The sequence below is a fragment of the Vicugna pacos genome, chromosome 8 (assembly GCF_048564905.1).
Source record: "Vicugna pacos chromosome 8, VicPac4, whole genome shotgun sequence".
Taxonomy (NCBI): Eukaryota; Metazoa; Chordata; class Mammalia; order Artiodactyla; family Camelidae; genus Vicugna; species Vicugna pacos.
The window spans coordinates 75,899,195-75,919,738 of NC_132994.1; the positions used below are offsets into that span (position 1 = coordinate 75,899,195).

Consider the following 20,544-nt stretch of genomic DNA (forward strand, 5'->3'; position numbering starts at 1 on the left):
TGGAACTCCAGCTGTGACTCATGTGCTCTAGGCAGTACAGGCGTTCCCAAGAAACATTACAGCAAAAAGGGACGAGGGAAAACCGGAAGTCAGTATCTCAGAGAAAACTGAAGGGACAATCCGAGATCTGTGCCCCAGCAGGACCAAAACGGTTTTGCAGCTGACGCCTACCAACTCTTGAAGGAACAAATCATTCACTTACTGCTTAGGCCATTTTAGTTTATAGAAAAGGCTGGAACATTTCTCAGGTCATTACATAAGTGTAGCATAGCCCCAGCACCAACACCCTCCAAAGACAGGAAAACAGAAAACCAGTGAGCAGTCTCACTTACGTACACAGACGAAAAAGTCAGAAACAGTGTAACCAATTTAGGAGTAAAGATTACTCCTAAGGGTTATTCCAGAGATGCGAGAGTGGTTTAACATTAAGTAACTAACACAATTTCCTATTCTAGTTGATTAAAGGAAGAAAAACCACATCATTTTAATAACAGCTTATAGAAATTTAATAATGCTCGACACCCAGTCTGATGCAAACTCAAAGCAAATTAAGAACAGAAGGAAAAGTCTTTACGCTGATGAATAGTATCTACTGGGGAAGCTTCAGCAAACACATACAGCAATGGAATGTGAGAAGCAGGCACAGTAAGGAAACTGCATCCACTCTCACTGGTTCCATTCAACAGTGTTCTTAAGTCCCAGCAAATGCATTAAGAACAACAACAACAAAAATAATGTAAACACTGGAAACACAGAACCACTGCTCTCCTTATATGGATTATAAATAACTTTCTTTCTTGAAAATCCAAGACTGCAAACTGAAAAAACTTACCAAACACGCAGGACCAAAGCCAATACACTCAATTGAAAGAGATTTTTTTAAAAACTAAAAATAAGACATTTTTGTAAGAGAAGACTCCATATGCTAAAAATATCAACTCTACCTATGATTTTATTAAACTTAAGGTCATTCCAATATAAATCATCACCATGATGGATTCATCACAGGAATGCAAGGTTACTTTAACATCCAAAAAGGCCTCTATATAATATACTACATATCAATAGAATAAAAATCAAGAAACACACGATCATCTCAATAAATGCAGAGAAAATGGATGGTGACCAAAATCCAAAATCAAATTATGATTTAGAACACTAAAAAAATACTAGGAATAGAAGGGTACTTCCTCACTCTGATAGAGGCTGCCTATGAAAAACCCACAGCAAATCCACCTACTTAATGCTGAAGGACTGGATGCTTCTCCTCTGAGATCAGGAACAAGACAAGGATGTCCACACTCCCATCCCCTAATTCAACACTGCCCTGGACAATCTAGCCAGGACAGTTATGCAAGGGGGAAAAAAGCATCCAGATGAGAAAGGAGGAACTAAAACCATCACTAATTGTAGATGAGATGATCATGCATATAGGAATCTCTAAAGAATCCACTAAGAAACTATTGGAAATTAGAGCTCATCAAGGTTGGAGGGTACAAGATCAAAATACAAAAACTAATTTTGTTTCTATATATTTCTCAATGAAAAATCTGAAAATAAAATTGAGAAAACAGTTCCATTTATAATAGCATTAAAAATAAAATATCTAGAAATAACTTTACCAAAATGAGAGCATACTTATACTCTGAAAATTACAGAAAAGAAATTAAAAAGATTTAAATAAATGGAAAACACCCATGTTGATGTACTGGAAGATTTAATATTATTCAGATGGTAATATTCCCCCAAATTATCCACAGAGTCAAAAAAATCCCTGCCAGAATCCCCTCTGAATTATTTGTAGAAATTGACAAGCAGATTTCTAAAATTTATATGGAGTTGCAAGGGACCCAAAACAGCCAAAAAATATTGAACGTGGAAAACAAATTTGGAAAACTCACACCTTCTGATTTCAAAACTTTCTACAAAGCAACAGTAATCAAAACAGGGTGAGGCTGCCATTTAGCTGGACATATAAAGCAGTTCAGTAGAATTGAGAGCCTAAAAAGAAAACCACGTGTCTGTGCTGAAACGGTTTTGACAAGACCGTCTGAAGGGGAAAGAACAGCCTTCCCAACAGAGGGCGCCGGGGCGGCAGGCGGCCTCGCACCGCCAACAGAAGCGAACGAACGCGAGTCCAAACACCAAGTGTGAAAGCTAAAGCTAAGAAAGTGCTGGAGTAAATTTTCATGACGTCTGATTTGGCAATGGATTCTTAGATGTGACACAAAAAGCACAAGAAACAAATTAGGCTTCTTCAAAATTAAAACCTTCTGTGCTTCAAAGACACTCTCAAGAAAGTGAAAAGACAATATGCACAGATGGGAGAAAATACCTGCCGATCATGTATCAGGCAGGGGAGCCGTATCTGTGCCTGGAACACATGAAGAACTCCCACAGCTCGACAGTAAAAAACTCAGCTGAAAAGCAGCCAGTGAAGCTGACGCCTCCATCACAGGAAAAGATGCTCAACATCGTTAATCACCAGAGAAATGCTAGTCAAACCGCACAGACAGCACTCCACGCCCCCTACGAGGGCAACAACCAAGAAGTAAGATAGTGGCCAGTGTTAGTGAGAATGTGGAGAGACCGGAGCGGGTGTGCGTTGCTGCTAGGAGTGTAAAGTGGAAAACAGTTTGGCAGTCCCTCAAAAAGTTAACCACAGAGTAACCATGCGACCTAGCAATTTCACTCCTACTTAAACACATCTGAAAACAGGTATCAGAATAAAAAAATTTTACCCAAATGTTCTGAGCAGCACTATTCGCATTAGCCAAAACACAGAACCAATTCAAGTGCCTGTCAGTTGATGAATGGATTTTTTAAAGTTGTTGCATGTATATCCATGCAACAGAGTATCACTTGGCTATAAAAAGGAATGAAGTCCTGATACAGGCTACAAACATGGGTGAACTTTGAAGACGTTATGCTAAGTGAAGGACACAAAAGGCCACTATTACATAATTCCTTTTATGTGAGACGTCTAGAACAGGTAAACCCACAGAAAAAGAGAGTAAATCAGTAACTGCTTAGGACTGAGGCGTCGGGGGAATGGGGCACAGAGGTGAGAGCTAAAACGGCGTGAAGTTTCTTTCTGAGGTAATGAAAATGTTCTAAAATTGACTGGTGATGGCTGCAAATATCTGTGAATATACTAAAAACCACTGAATCAAACACTTTGAGTGGATTAATTGCATGGTACCTGAATTATATCTCGCTAAAACTTTTCTTAAAATATAATTTTAATAATACAAGAACTGGTTACTCAGAGTTTCTTGTACTCCTTGTACAAGCTCTACGTTGGTTCATATTATATCTACATATTTTGATACTTTTCTTATATTTATTGCTTTACCAATTCCTTAAATTTTGTCATAATCAAAGAGGTTATTCTTTCCATGCAATCAATTTCTCTCTTTTTTTGTCCAAATACAGTTGACCCTTGAACAATGGAGAGGTTGGGGGGCTGACCCTATGTGCAGTTGAAAAATCCATGTATAACATATCATTGGCCTTCCACACATGCTGTTCCTCTGTGACCATGGTTCCACATCTGCAAATTCAACCAACTGCAGATTGTGTAGTACCACAGTTATCTACTACTGAAAAAACCCACGTATAAGTGGGCCCACACATTCAAACCCATGTTGTTCAAAGGTCAACTGTAAAATCATCAGTGTCACTAATTACATAAAGAATGTGCTGAAAGTAATAACCCCTAGTATTACCTTCAGTAAACTATTTCTACAGGACACTGAGCAGATCACACTCCATATCTGCCCTACCATGGCATCCAAGAGATTAGTTACACCTGAAAAAAAAACCCTTACTGCACAGGATTACAGTAGTTTGAAAAAGACCAGGGAAATGAGAAAGAGAAAGGACATTTATCAAAATATACAACAGGACATGGATGCACCAAGCAGGCCAGCCTGGCCACCCACAGGGTCCCAAACACATCACTCTGACCACTGGGAGCCACTTCCTCAGTGGAGTCTCTCCAGGGCACTAAGCAGCAACCCAGGGAAACATGGAAAAAAGACTCTGCTTCATAAGGCTTTCAGGCCCAAGCGCCTGCTAGTCTTCTGCAAGAGAGGAAAAATTAGGACTAAAACTAAGAAGAATGAACCTCAAGATCAGGGAGAATCCACTGGAAATTCCTAATACAGCTGACATGCAAAAGGTATTCTGACGAATCATAAAGAGAAATCAAGTGTTTTTTCAGATTAGCTCGCCACTAGATAATGAAAAACTCTCAGGTACTTTCAAAACATTGTTCAAAACCCCTCCAAGATGAACAGAAGGTGACAAATAAACCAAGGCGGTGCCTCCAGATCACTACGAGCTCCTTTCATCATATTTAAAACACTGTCTCATTTACTAAAATGTTCAACCATCTAGCAGGACATGAATCTGAGGGTTAAATAAAATCATTTTCAAAACAGAAGGCAACCTACCATTATGTGTTCAAGTAGAGAATCTATTGCAACTATGTTATCAAAATATGTTCTGGAAAAAAAGGAACATAAAACCTGTAAGTAACATCATTAGCACACAGAACATACTAGACATTTCCCAGTTTTGCCTACATTTAAATAAAAAACATACAGGTATATGTTGTTTGATTTTTGTCCTTTTGTGGAAACAATCAATAATATTATTTTAAAGAGATAAATGAAACTTTATCATTGACTTTAGTATAAGGACTCTAATTCCAGAAGATGCATTAAATAATTATCTTATCAGTCAGTATTCAGCATAGAGAGAAAGTCCGTAGCATTTAACTAAAACTATGAAGGAATAAATTTGGTTTCACCATATTTAAGATCTCATTAATAACTGTGATCTGAAATTAAAATATTTAAATTTGCTAAATCTCATTAATATGATAAAAATATAAATTATCACTGAAAAGCTCTAAAGTTAAAATGTAGTGTAACCGTACTAAGAAAGCACTGCAATTCATTTGAGAAGAAATGTCAGAATACAGGTAGTGATAAGGCGCTCACAGCTTCACTCAGGTAAAATACACATTCATCATTATCAACCGCAAGTCAGTGTCCTGGAGGTACATGGCATACACACTAACACGTGGACCTGCACAGCGGACAAGTCAGTGGGCGTGTATCACAGGGAGTATGAAAAGAAGAGTCTTGATAGAGACTCCGTCGGGAAGGAGCGGCTTTCAGTTTAGGGGTGTGGAAACGTAGCAGTGTACTCAGCGTTAAGGTAATTTACAGTCATACACACTGCCTTTCGTAGAAGACAAATCGCTTAGCTTGACGCCACTGATTCGCTTAGTTACAGCGTCTGCTGAGGAACACATGGCAAGGAACAGGGCGAAGCAAATGGTCTTCCCACTGGGGAAGAGACATAAGGCGCCCCGGAGGGACTTCGCTGGACGGCGGGAGACGAGCAAAACACTACACACGTTGGCGCCCAGAGAAGGCGCACAGCGTGCTCTCCTGCGAGCTTTGCGGTAGGAACGCCCTGCGTCCCAGAGGCACTGTTCAGTTCTGTCTCAAAGAAGACAGCTGGCCCAGGGGACCGAGAGGGAACTCTCCCAGTCCCACGCGTCTCTAATTTCACACTTCAAGACACGAAGTAGCAACTTCAGGATCACTGGTGAGGGGATTACTTCTCGATGAGGGACTCAGGAAGCGCTGCCAAAGGGACGCGAGCAAGAGCGTGGCAGGGTCGCCGCTGGCGGCCGGGCAGGAGCGGGCACGTGGTTCCTTCAGTTAACCTGTCAGAGGACGTGACCTGAAGTCGCCACGTCCTGGGGCAGTTTTTAGATTTCAACAGTTAAGTAGATGGGTCAGATAGACACAGATCTTCCCCATAGCAAGCAAAACCGAGGAGCCTGACATTAATAAATTCTTGTAATTGCTTCCACTGCCAGCCTGAGGGGGTTTTTCTAGGTCAAACTTCAGGGAAATGGAACATTTTCTCAAAAATGATATCTGAGCTACTATACATGGAAAAATTAAAATAATAATATCAATACCATGTTTTAATTTATTGACATTTGTAGAAAATGCCAGAGAGGATTTTTTTGAAAATAATAAACTAGAGCGTTTCCTCCCCAGCGGCTGCTGCAATTTCCTCCTGCAGAAGCGGAGAGACGTCGCGTGCTGCGCTCCATAGTCTCCAACACGCTCTAGGGAGTCTGTTTAGAAAACACACACCAAACTGCAAAACAAGATCACCACATACGTACCTCTGCACTCCTCCACTTGTAAAGTGAACATGGGTGAGAAAGCAGTTATGATCCAAAATACGGTCAGGCTTACCAGGCTACCTCAGTGCCTCCCTCGTAAAGACCGGCCTTCTGCTGGCTGCTGCCTGCAGCGGACGGCAGGCTGCCCCCGTCAGGGCCTGCACCCGGTTTAAACTGTTGACCAACAAGAGCTACCACAGCCCTAGAAATGAACACTTACTTTGATACGTCGAGTAGAAAGTCATTCAATTCAGTCTGTTTGGCAAGACCTCTGCATACCTGCCATATAAAATAATGGCTATTAATTTTAAGGGATTTATGCTTATTTAAGAAAAAATTCCAGAATGTATTCACCTTATTTATTTAAAAAAAGCATAACACAATCAATACTTTAATGCTTTAAAAAATTGTACTTGGACACGTATTCCACTGACACTCAGTGATGTCAAATCCAACATGTCCTTGCTCCGCATACCACCGTCCTAAATATATGTACATGGATCTATTTCTCCCTATCACACAGGTCCCCGTCAACCTGAGTCTGCCGAAATGGACTTAAAGAAACAAACAACAAAAAAGAAGAAGTGGAAGATACATAACAAAGTTCTTCAGAGGGGGAGGGTATAGCTCAAGTGGTAGAGCATGTGCTTAGCATGCCCGAGGCCCTGGGTTCAACCCCCAGCACCTCTATCAAAATAAATAAACCTAATTACCTCCTCCCCTCCCCAACCAAAAAATGCACAAAATTCTGTTGCCATCATGTTCCTGAGGCTTAAAGTCCAATTATCAGGAAAACCCGATGCAATTTGTGATCTTTTAAATTAGATCATGTTTTCAAAATAACCAGTTGTCTTAAATTTAAAATTAATGTTTTCATATACTACTTAGTCTAGTATTTTAATTTAGGGGATGGCGTCATAAAAATATCAGTGTTACTGCCAGTAGGAGACTGTTCCTGGGATTTCAGTGGAAAACCAAAACCTAACAAGAGAGGACACATATCATTTACTACATAAATGATTTAAAATTCTATATACATTATATATACACATATATAATTGGAAGATATTTAAGGCAGGGCATGAGTAAATATAAGTGAATAGTTTAAACATTTTAAAAATAACAAAATACCTCATGTCCAAAAATAAAGCATTGGGTTACTCATTAACCTCCACTCCGCCCCCAGGGCTACACTCTAGACAAGCCTCCTCTCTTAGGAAGCCCCAAAGACACACCTGCACCTGATGTATTGCTACTGATGCCCAGGCAAGATTTGCTGTTGCAACCTGGAAAAAAGCATGAGACAAGCCTCCATCAGTCGCACGCAGGCATCCCGACAGAAGACTCGGCGCAAACACATACGGTGACTTTTCTGAGCTCACTGCATTTTTGAATACTTTGCCAAACACAAATTGCCAAATACGTACAAAGTTTCTCTTTCACATGTCCCACTTCTTTATAATTGAGTTTAACACACTCTTACTCCTCTCAGTTTTGGAGAAAAAGGAAGACAAACTGATTAAGAGAGCTATCATCCGATGAGTTTAACATAAAACAATTATTTTTCAGTTCAACAACAGTACTATTAAAAAGCCCTTTAATGACCACTTTAAAATGAGGAAATAGCTCCAAAACTTTGCTGACAGGTTCTCAAGCCCCTAGCTATTCGGTTTCGCTTAATAGTCATTCATTTAACATTTGTTATTGACTGGGTGCCTCCTGGGGACCAGGCACTATTCTTGGTGCTAGAGACACAGCGTCAGCCAAAGAGCAGCATGCAGGGCGCTGTGGGCAGAGAGGAAGGAAGCCAGGGACGTGCGCGCCACACTGGCTGTGACACGCACGTCACACTGGCTGTGACAAGGGCTCCAGAGGGAAGGGGCAGAGCCGGGGGAGGGGAGGACCCAACAGGGGCCACTCAAGTCTGTATGCGGTTCAGCGAGGGCTGCATGTATAGGGTGACCTTGAGGACGTTCCTGAAGACCGAGTGGCTGGGGTTGGGGACGAAGACAAGCACAGTCCAAGCAGAGGGAGGACGGGGGAGCCAGCCAGGAGCCAGTCAGACCGCTCAGGAGCCCGGCGTGGCTGCAGGGAGGGAAGGGGCCGGCAGCGCAGCAGATGGGTCATCTCGGTAAGTGGACAGAGCACAGGCCGCTGAGGGCCTTGGGTGAACACCACGGGTGACACACGACGTTATCTTATTTGGCTGCATTAATGAGCCGTTCTGAGTCAGGGAACAGTGAATGGAACATATGTTTCCCAAATGGATTTGGTGCTGAAAGCTTTACCCACGACATTCTCTAGGAAGGGGACATTTTTAAAGGGACAAAAAGACAACTAGATGTGAAATCGCGCCCAAGTCATCCTATTACTTTATGTGATTTACAATATGGAACTTTATTTTTCTTGTTAAAACGGATCCCTACTAAAATAAATTACTATATTTCAGTGTCACTCTATTTAATCCGTTTCCTCTCTAAATAACTGCAAAACAAAAAAAAGTTTTTAAAAATCATTAGTATCAAAATATTATTAGGTAAATTATGGTTTTAAATATTCACTTGTTACCTATTCATTCATTTATTAACTGAGCAATATTAAGGAGGGCCTTCAGCAAAGGAGGTGCCGCTGCAGCCCAGCGAGCAGGGGGCTCACCTCCTGATGGCTCAGGCGGAAGGCCTCCTTGCCCCAGTGCCGGTAAAGCTCCAGGATGCCGATCAAGTCCCCGATCGCAGTGACAATTGGCAGACAAAGAACAGACTGGATACGTGTCCCTGACTCCAGTCCGGTACCTCTTGGAAATCGTTCATCCTGAAGACATAAAAGGGGTAAAGCTGTCAATTCAGTGAAAGAAATGGAATCCTTCAGTTACGACTCCGAGAAATTTCCCAACATCTATAATCAACAGCACACAGTCCTTTTCAAAGGAAAGCCAACAATGATGGTCACTCTACACCTTGTCTAAGATCATGCTCATCTTTAGCAACATGGAACTTACGCCCAAAGACTGCTTTAATGTCTCTTTATCCTTGTACAGTAGAACTTGATGAATGAATGGATATATATTAACTTCCTGCAGTAATTAAAGTACTTCAGACGGCTAATGTTTACTTCCTCCTCACCGGCTGTGTGCCAGAACTCTCCGAGGGGCTTTGCAGGCATAATGTCACAAGTGAAAACTACTCCTAATGTGAATGCCACAGGAACGAAATTATATAGAAACACTCTTTCTTTTCTAATTTTAAGGTTAGAATAACACAGAAGCATAAGTTAATCACAGTCATTGTAACTGAAACTCAAAGGCCCACATTAAGTATTTAGATCATCCAGTAATTACTGATTCCCTATCATGGCAAATAAAATTGGTTCTTCGACTTAAATACTTTTCTAGCTGAGCAAAATCACTCAAAGGAATACAGAGAAATCAAGTGAAATAATATCAAAACACCAATTCTATTTATCCAGTTCCTGCTGTCTATAGGAAGCTTTTCATGAGTCAAGGACAGTACAAATCTACACTTGGAATTTACAGATCTTTTGAAAGCATGCATATACGCACAATAGAAAATTTTCAAATGACAACTTATACAGCATCCACTTTTAACTGTTACTTTATAAAACTGAAACATACTTGGCATATAACACTGGAAGTTTAAGGTGCACAAACGTCGATTTGATGCGATGACACACTGTGGTGTGACTGCCTTTGTAGCACGTGTTAGTACCCCATCAAGCTGCATAATGATCTTTTCTTTCTTGTGGTGAGAATAATTAAGATCTAGCCTCTTGGCAAATTTGAAGATTATAATACAGTGTTGTCATCTATATACATTGTACTGTGAATTGTGTATTTTTAAGTACTTTTTCCTTTTAAATTTTTGATAAACTAGCTAATAACCTGATTTGTTCAAGGTCATACAGATAATTAGTGGCAAAACCAAAATTAAAACCCAGATTTTGTGACTCCAATGCAGCACTTTTTCAGAGCAAACTCATCACCCCACATGTCTGTCTGTATGCTCATCACTTTTGAAGTCTGAGCTTGTGCAGTGACATTGCATCGCCAGGCCACACGTACTCTGGAAGACCGCTCTGAGGGCTCCATTTTGCCACGTTCTCTGTACCCGTGGCCTTGGTCTGAGCCCACTGTGTGAATCTGAAGCAAGCAGACACGAAGACTCATCTGCATGTGTCCAATTCTTCCCTCCACCCCCTGCCACCATCGTAAGGACATGCCAGGGCAGCCTCACTGGGAGGGGCAGTGAGACCCATGCAGAGCACGAAGGCCGTCTGAGCCTAACCAGCTCCTAAGTGACATCCGGCTGATCTCCGACACATGAACAGGCCCCACCAGAGATGGCCCAGATCAACAGAATGGCCCAGCCCAGAGTCTCAAGAGAGACAGAGAGTGGTTGCTGTGTGATGACACCACTCCAGCCCAGGGCAGTCTGTCACACTACCAGAGACTACACAGCAGTAGCTGACTCATTCACATGTATCCTGCTAGGACATGAAACATGAAGCACTCATCACTTGGTTCACATGAATATAAATACACACTTTACTTTATGTCTAACTATCCTGGCAAACCTTGAAAGAAGAACTACTGAAATCTAGACCCTAGGGGACGTGTAAGATGTAATTTCAGGAGTACAGAATTAGCTTACATACAAATACATTTATTGATCTGTATCTTGCTTTAATGCTGCTACAAAATGGCTCAAATTATAACATCAAGAATATATGCTATCTTTCTTTAATTTTTTTTTTTGATGGAGGTGCTGGGTACTGAACCCCAGGACCTTGTGCATGCCAGGCATGCAATCTACCACAGTATAAAAATATGCTATCTTTCTTGACCAAATACTTCAGGGTACAAATGTTGCAAAGACTAAAAGGCCACTCACCCCAAGGATGTCTTCTACCAGCAGCGTCTTTCTGGACTTGGCCACGTAGGCGGAGGTGGTGGTGCCCTGGGCGATGGGCCCGGCGGGGATGAGCCTGGGTTTTCCTTCCTTGATTCCGGGCGGGGTGAACACACACAGGCTCTACGAAGAGGACAAGAGGGGGTTTACAGGCTGCCCTGCACTCCGGCACGGGACAGGGAGGCTCCCGGGTGTGCCCGACAACAGAGGAAGCCGTGAGCCAGGGAAGCACGCGACACCGGAAAGGCGTTTGCAACGACCAAGCTGGAGCGTCTGAGGCGACGTTCTCTCTCATATTTCCTGTTTCGTATTTGCACACAACATACAGGCTGGATGTAGGGCGTGCACGAATGTACACACAGAAAAACTGTTCAAATCACCCCAATTTTTACTCATAGAAAGTAATGAAATGAAAAAAATGCAAGCTGTCCCTGGGCTCAAGAAACCGGCACGGCCCCACCCCTGTGCGGGCCTGGAGCGCGGGTCTGTAACCGTGAGTCAGACTGACTTGGTCACATTTCTTTCATTTGCATTAAAGATGTTTCTTTCTCAGAACACTATTTCTTTTTTAAGTACTCAATCACTCCATTCCTTAAAGTGGCCCGCCCATGAAATTACAGATGCAGAACACTCCTGATGAAATCTTTGCTCTTCTTTGTACACACACACACACAAAGGGCCAAACCTGAGTGTATTTTTCCCTCAAAAGACTAGGGGGGAGGGTAACATTCTGAAACTATTTTAAAATACATGCTTTTAAAAATATGATTGGTTATTTTGACTAAACCCAATCATACTTTTAAATAAATTTCTCCTCAACAAGAATTGCTAATCAAAAAATCACCTGGGCAGGCGAGCATTATTTTGACATAACTGTATTCGAATTATCTACTCAAGTTGAAAAAAATTAAGGTTCTGGTAAATTCTCCCAGCACTTTACTTTCACCTTAAAATGGATAGCTATCACTTAAAAGTTGAAGACCTTCTAGAGCAGTAAGTATCAGGCAATCCTCTTCCACTAAACATGGGCCTGTTAATGCTCGCGATTACCAAGCTGGGTCCAGATGAAGACAGAGAGTAGGATGTATTTATTACCTTACTAGACAATGTGGTTTTCAAGCTTCGTCATGTCAAAGAATGCTTTCTTCAAGTAAAATCTTACAATCCTAAGAGAGTCGGCCCTGTAAAGTTGAGCTACTTCAATCACTGGGAGCAGGGAAGAGGGAAACAGAGCCTGGGCTCACCTCCTTTGCTTTAAATAAGTCACCATTGTCTAAAGACTACAAGTTAAGTTCAGAATATTTTTATTCATTAGTATACCTACATCAGTTAGAACTTGCGTTTAAGCAGTATTTGTTAAGTACAATGCCTGTGAAAATCATTGTTTAAATGCTTCTTTTGAAAAGGATTAAGCTTAAAATGTTTAAATACAAGCTATACACTTTAAAATGATTTTTAAAACTGAACTACATATAAGATCATAAATGACAATTTCACCTTATTTATTTTTAAAGAGGCTAGAAATCAGCCACTGCTTTTCTAGTTAGTCTAATTCTATGATGCACCAACATACATACGACACAGACGAAGTAAGACTTTCATTAGAGTTAGTGTTTAGCTTTGTCGCAACAGAATTCAGGCTTTCATCCTTAAGACCGAGACAAGAGCAGCAGAATGACCCAAGGACAGGAAGAGAGATGACTGTAAGAAAAAAGGTAAAGGATGTGGTATATTTAGCCTGAATAAAAGTCAGAATTGACAACAATTTTTTCAAACTATGAGAAAGTTAAACGTAAGAAGGATGCTGAGTAATGTTTCTTTTCTCAACCAAACTCAGAACTGCAGGAAATGAACTTAAACTGACCTGAGCCGTTCAGATAACTCTTAGAGAAGAACTTCCCCTGACAGCAATAGAAAGTAAACTCTGGAGCAAGATTCCAACAGAAGCTCTGGATTTACTTTAAATAGTAATTGACTGTATTTGCTTGTTGTTTGAAGATTAACAGCAGATATCTTTTTTGGATGACTTTGCTACACACCCATTAAAGCTGAATTTAGTAATACCTTCAAGTTATACTTAGCTTCATAATTCAATAATGATAAAATTGCTTACACATTCTTATGTTATTAGAAGATCATTTATTTAATATATAAAATATTTACTGCCTCTATACGGGCTTTCTGTATGATGCACGAGAAACAGACAAGCACAGACCGCACCTAGGACTTGTGGAAAGCGATTCTCTACATTAAGCTTGTTGAAAATAAATGACTCAGAAATCTTTCAGTTATCTGAGTGAATGTGGAAAACTCCCTGTGGAAAATAAATGATTATCAAAAAATTAAATAATTCTTTACAGTGGGAACTCTATACTTGTTTTATTAATTAGCTCGTGATTTTTGTTCATATTTACCAAACGGAAATGCTTGCAAATGAGAGCTGAGGGCAAGCGCTAGCAAGACACCGACTAAGTCGTTGAATGGCGGCCAAACGCCGAGGTAGGAAGGGAGGACGAGGACCCACCCAAAGCAGACGCGTTTTTGATGTTTTTACAGCTTCAATTTCTCTCCTCTGTGTGAGTGGTTTCCTACTCTTTTTTGGTGGCTTTTTTTTTTTTTCACTCCATACAATTCACCTGTGCGACAGCTCCCTTCATAACACCCATTTCCGGTCAGAGATCAGTCAGGGACGGAGCTGTGCGTCTGTACCGGCAGCTTCCGTGTGATCCCTGCCGAGTGGGCTGCAGACAGGGCATGTCAACCCCAAACCCCCAAGTCGGATGCTAAATGTTATATGCACCCAGGAATGGAGACCACTGATCAAACCCACCTTTACTTACTCACAGAAGTAATTAGACAGACAGTTGTGTACTGAACAGTCGTCTTTTTCCCACTGGCTGAAAGGACACTTGCATCATATACTGAAGCTTCACGTACACTTGGGCCTGAACTCTCAGTTCTGTACTGTTTGGTTCTTTGTCCACCACATTCTTTTAATTACTGTAAGTTTACAGTACATTCTGTGGCCTGGCAAGGCAGGTCCTGCTTTGGTTCGTCATGTTTTAAAACATCTTAACTTACAGGATGTATTTTGCTTTTTTCATTGGTGAAGGGCCTGCATTAATGAATTAACACACGATGGGTGTAAATAAGTTCTAAAGAAACTTAAGAATGAAATGGGGACTTTATTTTTCAAAATCAACCATTATAAATTTTTTTAAAGATCTACTTTTTTTAAAAAAAGTAGTAATTTTTAAGTTACTTTCCATTTACAATTATCACAAACCATTGGCTATATCCCCCAAGTTGTACAACATCCTTGAGCCTGCCTTCCACCCAACAGTTTGTACCTCCCACTCCCCCACCCCTATATTGCCAATCACTATGAATTTTGACATAACAATGTTATGGGGATGTTCAGATTAGTAAAATAAAAATATTACACATTATTTATTTAGGAGGACGAAAATAGAATATTTTAAGACCATTCTGCATCCATTTACAATTTACAACGTCCACTGTTGAAGTGAATCTCTAAAGATAATTTCTGCTCAAATACTGTACAAATCGATAAAAACTTTAATGAGCACAAACATTTTTTAGAGGCTTGAGATGAAGGCTACAACTGAAAACAAGGAAAAGCTCAAAGTTTCAAACCTCAACCACTATGCTTCGCAGAGAAGAGCGTCACTGTGTTCAGGGCGTGCACTGGATGACTTGAGTGTTAGGCCCCCTCCCCTCTCAGCACCAGCAAGGAGACTGGCCAGAGAGCTGAAATCAGTTCACAGGCCACACAGTAACAGAGGGTGAATTAACTTTCTCAGTATTTCAAAGAAATTCATTATGAACTACCCAAAAGTTTTGCGATAACAGCAAACTTTCATACAAATTTCTAAAGTGGGCTCATTTAGAAGATTGGTAACAGTGGTCCTAATGGGTAAGTTGTCTCAACGAAGGAATAAAAAACCATTCAAATCATTAGAAAATCAAATTTTGAGAAATATATTTGGCGGAAAATGAACCATAGGGTAGACTATCACAAATTGTTTTTTTAAAAAACAGGATTTTTTGGATGATTGGAAAACTGATATCATTGACGTCAACTGAAAAGTCTACTTCACTTGGTAGACACTTGTTCTCGTATTTCCTTCCACACATCTTTCAAAGACCACCTTATTCATGAAACTTCATTTTTATGTTAAGGCTCAACTCACAAGCAGTTACATTTTAGAGACACTGCTTAAGAAGAAAAGAAATTATTCAGGCTTACTATTAAGTTATTTTTCTTAGAGACAGTAGGTGGCACTGCATAGTAAATGAATTTAGGTCTACGGAGAGGACTGACGGCAGCTAGCCACACTCTCTCCTGAAGCGGACCACTAACTTAGTTTGCATAATTCTTAAAAATAAACCTAGTAAGTTTCAATGTGCACTGAAAAAAAAAAGACACACAATTACTCTCAATTGCTGGCTCTAATTTGGTTTCTAAAACCAACATATAAAAAGCTACCCATGAACTTTATGAATGATAAAAGTTAACATATTAGAGTTCACAAGGGTTTCAGCTTTTACGAACTACTTGTACAGAAAATGTAAGAAAAACGAGAGTACTGACGTTTAAAGTATGTTACTTATTAAGTGGAGAAGGTGAGCAGGTATGAAAGAGAAAAACTGCAGAAACATTAAAAGTTGAATTAAGCAAAATCTGAATTATGGAAAAATCAGTTTTGTCCAACAAACATTTCAAGAGCAGCCTCCTTTCCTAGCTCCACATTTCTCACAAATTGCTTCTTCCTGTATCTGCCCTTCTTATGCACTAAGGTAGAGGTCCTCCAAGCCCCGCTCAAGCAGAGCTAATCATCCAAGCTCTTCTTAATGTCACTGATCCAGCACTCCCACTAGCCCCATCAAATTCAGGATCCCAGAGTACCTGCGTTCCTCCCTGTTCTCACATTAAGGTCATGTGCTATAATTAACTGTGAATGTCTTGATTTCCCCTACTGGTTGTACATTCTTTGAGAACAGGAATGATTTCTCATTTACCTTTGTATGCCCAGCAATTTGGCACAGTTTTTGGTACATAGCACGTATCTGAAATGGTGTGTTGAATAAATAGCATTCATGACATAACATCTAACCAATGGAGGTTAAATTAAGGTTTAGAAAGTTTCAGATTCTTGTCACAGTCCCAAAGTAGTGAATTGGAACTCACACAATCCAACTCCAGAATCAAAATTCTTTGGACTAAACTACCTACTGGGAAACTTTCCTTCTCTCCCCAAGCTCTGGAACAGCACAACCAGCACAGGAATTCTCTCTCCTGAAGAGGTGTCCCCAGTGTAACATGAACACAAAGGTACAGGAATCAATTCTGGTTCATCCCTAAACACCAGGGTTAGCAACTACCTCAATAAGGTTGCTGCTCAAAAAACAGTGTTAAATAAAAGACCTGAAGTTTTTTTTTTTAAAACACTATTTCAACACTGCTGTTAATTTCTTCCATTTACTGTTCTATTAGTTTCCTATCATCATTTGCATTAAATGGAGCAATTTGTATTTTCCTCCAAAACCGTCAATTTTATCTAGGTTTCTGCATTTATTAAGTATCCTCTTATAATTGGTCACTTTGACTGTATCTATTATTTCATTATCTTTTAAATTATTAAACATATATAATTGTTTTCTCTTTGTTTGTAAACTAGGTTAGCAACTGCTTTATCTGCACAGCTGTCCTGTTATAAAGATTTTCTTTTTCTACATCCATAGCTTACACTGGTAAATTCAAAGAGGGCAGAGATTTTAGCTGATGACAATGTCTCTGGTACCTAGAACACTAACTATCCTTTGGTAGTGTCCAATAAAATGTGTTGGATTAATGAATTAACTTATTTTTGTTCTCTTATTGATTAATACTCCAAAAATGTACATAAAATGATTAATACTTTAAGGATGTGAATTTTCCTCTGTTAATACTTCTCCAGAGGTTTAGCAGTAAAATAAAGTAATTCATTTTCATAAATATCTTTTCTGTAAATAGTCTGTTAACTGAATTTGAGTTTTTTCCCTGCCCAAAGAGTTACCTGGTGTATTGTTTATGTTTAACTTTCAAGGTTTAATTTCCTTGTTTTCAGCTGTCATGGGGATCCAAATTATTAAATGGGGGCTAAGTGTATCAAAGTGGGTTCTAACCCAAAGAAGACTTAAAGGGACCCCCAAGTGGGTAAATCCTAAAATAATATACTGAGTTAATAAATCTATATATTTTTGGATAAATCTAATTAATGATACTAAGATCCTCTAAATTATATTTCTGATCTGTCAATAACTAAAAATACTTTTGCATTTTTCTGTTCATCTTTTTTGGTATGATTGTCTTGCTTTATATATTTCAGTGCACTGATCATTTACTGTATAAACCTCCTAATAGCACTACCTTCATTGTCGATTAAACCCTTCATAAACCAGGTGACCTGCTTTTCCAATTTAATGCTTTTTTCTCTCAGTTCAACTTGATTATCGATCCTGTGGCCCTCGGTCCCCTTTCCCCGCATGTTCCCAGAATAGACGTTCTCCTCCTAAAGTTCCCTTTTTTATTTTCAGTCATTCCTCAGTCACCTTGTTTTATGCACTTGTATATAATAAAAGAAAGCTGTGGAGTTCCTGAACCCGATTTAAGACTTTTTTCTTCTAACAGCTGGGCCTAACCTACTTGTAATTTTGTTGGGACATATCTTCAAAATGAGCTCAATAATCAGTTTTATTTTTAGTGCTCTAATTCCTTTTAGGCTGTGCTCCGTCATCTCCTAAACTTTCTATATTTTCTTTAAACTTTTCCTCTCTGGTAATATGACTACGGGTTTTAAACTCTACTTGTATAACTTTTGAATATAAAGTTATTAATATATTTATATGTAATACAAATATATATTTATATATAATATATTATAAAGAATTTAAATATTTAAAGAATTTAAATATATTATTTAAATTATATTTTTCCGTGCATCAATTTCAGAAATTATTTCTACTGATTATCATTTATGAAAAAAGAAACTAATACTTTTATAAGTATGTGAACGTTACAGTTCCTTCCACATCTGTCTTAATCCTTGGTATTTATTGATACCGACAAAAAATTTTATCTCAGTCTATTTCGGTTTCATTATTATAATTTTGTCACTAAAGAATATATATTTTGGTTTGAAAGTGACTTATTAAGAAACACTTTCTAACTATGATTCAAAATCCAGAGTCAATTTTAAAAACATTAATACATATCTATCATATGCTAGCTTTCATGTACAAAGGAAGAAATATAAGAAATTATACATGTATGTGCTCATCTGTGCAAAAAATGTTTTATTTTATTTCGCACGATTAGCTTACATTTTAGAAGTATGTCAACATCTGTTGCAAGCAATATGGTAGATAAGATAATTTGACATTCCTGAAAAAAACAATTTTAAAATTATTTAAAGGCTGGATAAAGTATATTTCACAAACATTTATAATGCATTGCTGGGCTGAGAGGAATGGAAGGAGTCCACAGAAATCTAAAAGGAAATGCATAAAGGAAGCTGATGTGGCAAGCAAATCCCAGACTGGTTTTTTTCTTGAAATTATCAGCTAAAGCCTAGGTATGGAGCTGGCCGAAGCCTAGAGTCACAGCTGACCCGTGAGCAGCATGGGTTTCAATCATGTCGGTCCACGTACAGGCACATTTTCTTCAATAAATACTGCAGTAATTACTACATCATCTGCGGCTGATTGAGTCTGCAGATGTGAAACCTTGGATACTGAGGGCCAAGTGTAAAGCTGTATGTGGATTTTCAGTTGCACGGAGGGTTAACGCCCCTAACCCTCTGTGTTGCTCAAGGGTCAGCGGTGCTGACCCTCCCTCAGGAAAGCTGCATGGCTAACCGGGGACAAGAGATAAAACCTGAGCTCTCACTACGTGGGACTCTAACAGGAGACCCCCAGCCCGGGCCAGGACCAGCCAAGGGCTATGCTCTCACCTTAGTTTGAAGGGTGAATCACTTACAACTGCAAGGGGATTACAATGAAAGCAGAGTATCCTGAATTTATTGAGCGGGGTAGGAGGGAATAAAAATCTACTCTGAGTAATATTAACTGCACATCATGTGGATCTGAGCTCTGAATCCACACTACTCTGTAGTCTGAAAAAAAAATCTCAATTAGAGAATGTAATTAAAATAGTCCTGGTTTGACAGTGCCTTGGGTGACTGGCAAAAACAAATACAAAAACAAATCCAGAGCAGGAAAGGAACTTCAGCAGCCTCGAGAACATCCATGTAAAAGTCTCCAGAATAACAGGATTCACAGTTAAATAAAAAGATAAATCAAAGGCATGAGCACGTAAGTCACCATCTATGAAAGGTGGACAAAACAAACGCCAAGAAACTGTAAATTCAGAAAAAATATAAAACAATATAAAAGAGGTAGTTAATATATTTCAAGAAATAAAAGATAAACTTGAAAATATGTCCAGGGAATAAAAAAAAATGGACTGACAAAAATCAAAAAACAACCAAAATGTAACTACATTATGGTCAATATATGGAGAGATGATATTGATAAAACTGAATTCTCTACCCAGCAAAAATATCTTTCAAACAAGCAGTAAAATAAAGATATACTCAGACAGACAAAAAAGAGTTTCCCATGAGCAGATCCTCACTAACGGAAATTCTACAAGATCAAAGATAAATGATTCCAAATGTAAGACCCGAGATACAGGAAGAAATGAAGAGCAAGGAAACTGGTGATCGTGCAGACACATCTCCGGAAGTATTTCAGTGACTTTACACTTCAGACAATACGTGCTTTTCGGGCCACAGAAATCACTGGGGTAAGGGAGGAACAGGGGCTTTGCTACCTACGTGGGATGCATGCAAGGAAAAATACAGTGAACAAAACAAGTAATTATCCCCTAAAACTATCCTCTGAGGGAGACAAGGTCTCTGCCTTCGTGAAGCTTATATTCCAATGAGAAAGCCAGAAAAGCAAATAATCACACAAATCACAGATAAAGATGCAGTTACAGATTCAGCTAAATTCCGTGGAGAAGCATATGACATTAAGACAGCGTCACAGAGTGGAATCTGACTTAAGAAGGTTGGAAAAAGCTACAATTTCGCTGTGTACCCTGCTGCTCCCAGAGACACTCTGTTGAACAAGACAGACTTGGCCTCTGAGTTGGGGCAAGAAAGAGGGAGAAAGGCATGGGTGGCCCTGGAGAGAACGGTGTAAAGTAAATCGACTGACCTCAGTTTAGAATAAGGAGCCCGACAGGACGAGATATAACCCTCCACTCAAGTTACAAAAGCCAGTAACAAGTGAAAGTGAAAGAATTAGAAGTGGCGGACACAGAACTACATT

General features: G+C 39.5%; 1 protein-coding gene across 16 annotated transcripts in view; it reads right to left on the reverse strand.

Moving 5' to 3' along the window:
• Nucleotides 1-20,544, reverse strand: part of PDE10A (phosphodiesterase 10A) — a 327,889-nt gene that overhangs the window by 72,346 nt on the left and 234,999 nt on the right. For all 16 annotated transcript variants that reach the window (XM_072966176.1, XM_072966173.1, XM_072966174.1 and 13 more), the window contains 5 exons: nt 11,128-11,268; nt 8,876-9,031; nt 7,456-7,506; nt 6,441-6,499; nt 4,458-4,509 (listed from right to left, as the gene is read on the reverse strand). In XM_072966176.1, the coding sequence (XP_072822277.1) occupies nt 4,458-4,509; nt 6,441-6,499; nt 7,456-7,506; nt 8,876-9,031; nt 11,128-11,268 (459 nt within the window). The remainder of the gene's footprint in view (nt 1-4,457; nt 4,510-6,440; nt 6,500-7,455; nt 7,507-8,875; nt 9,032-11,127; nt 11,269-20,544) is intronic.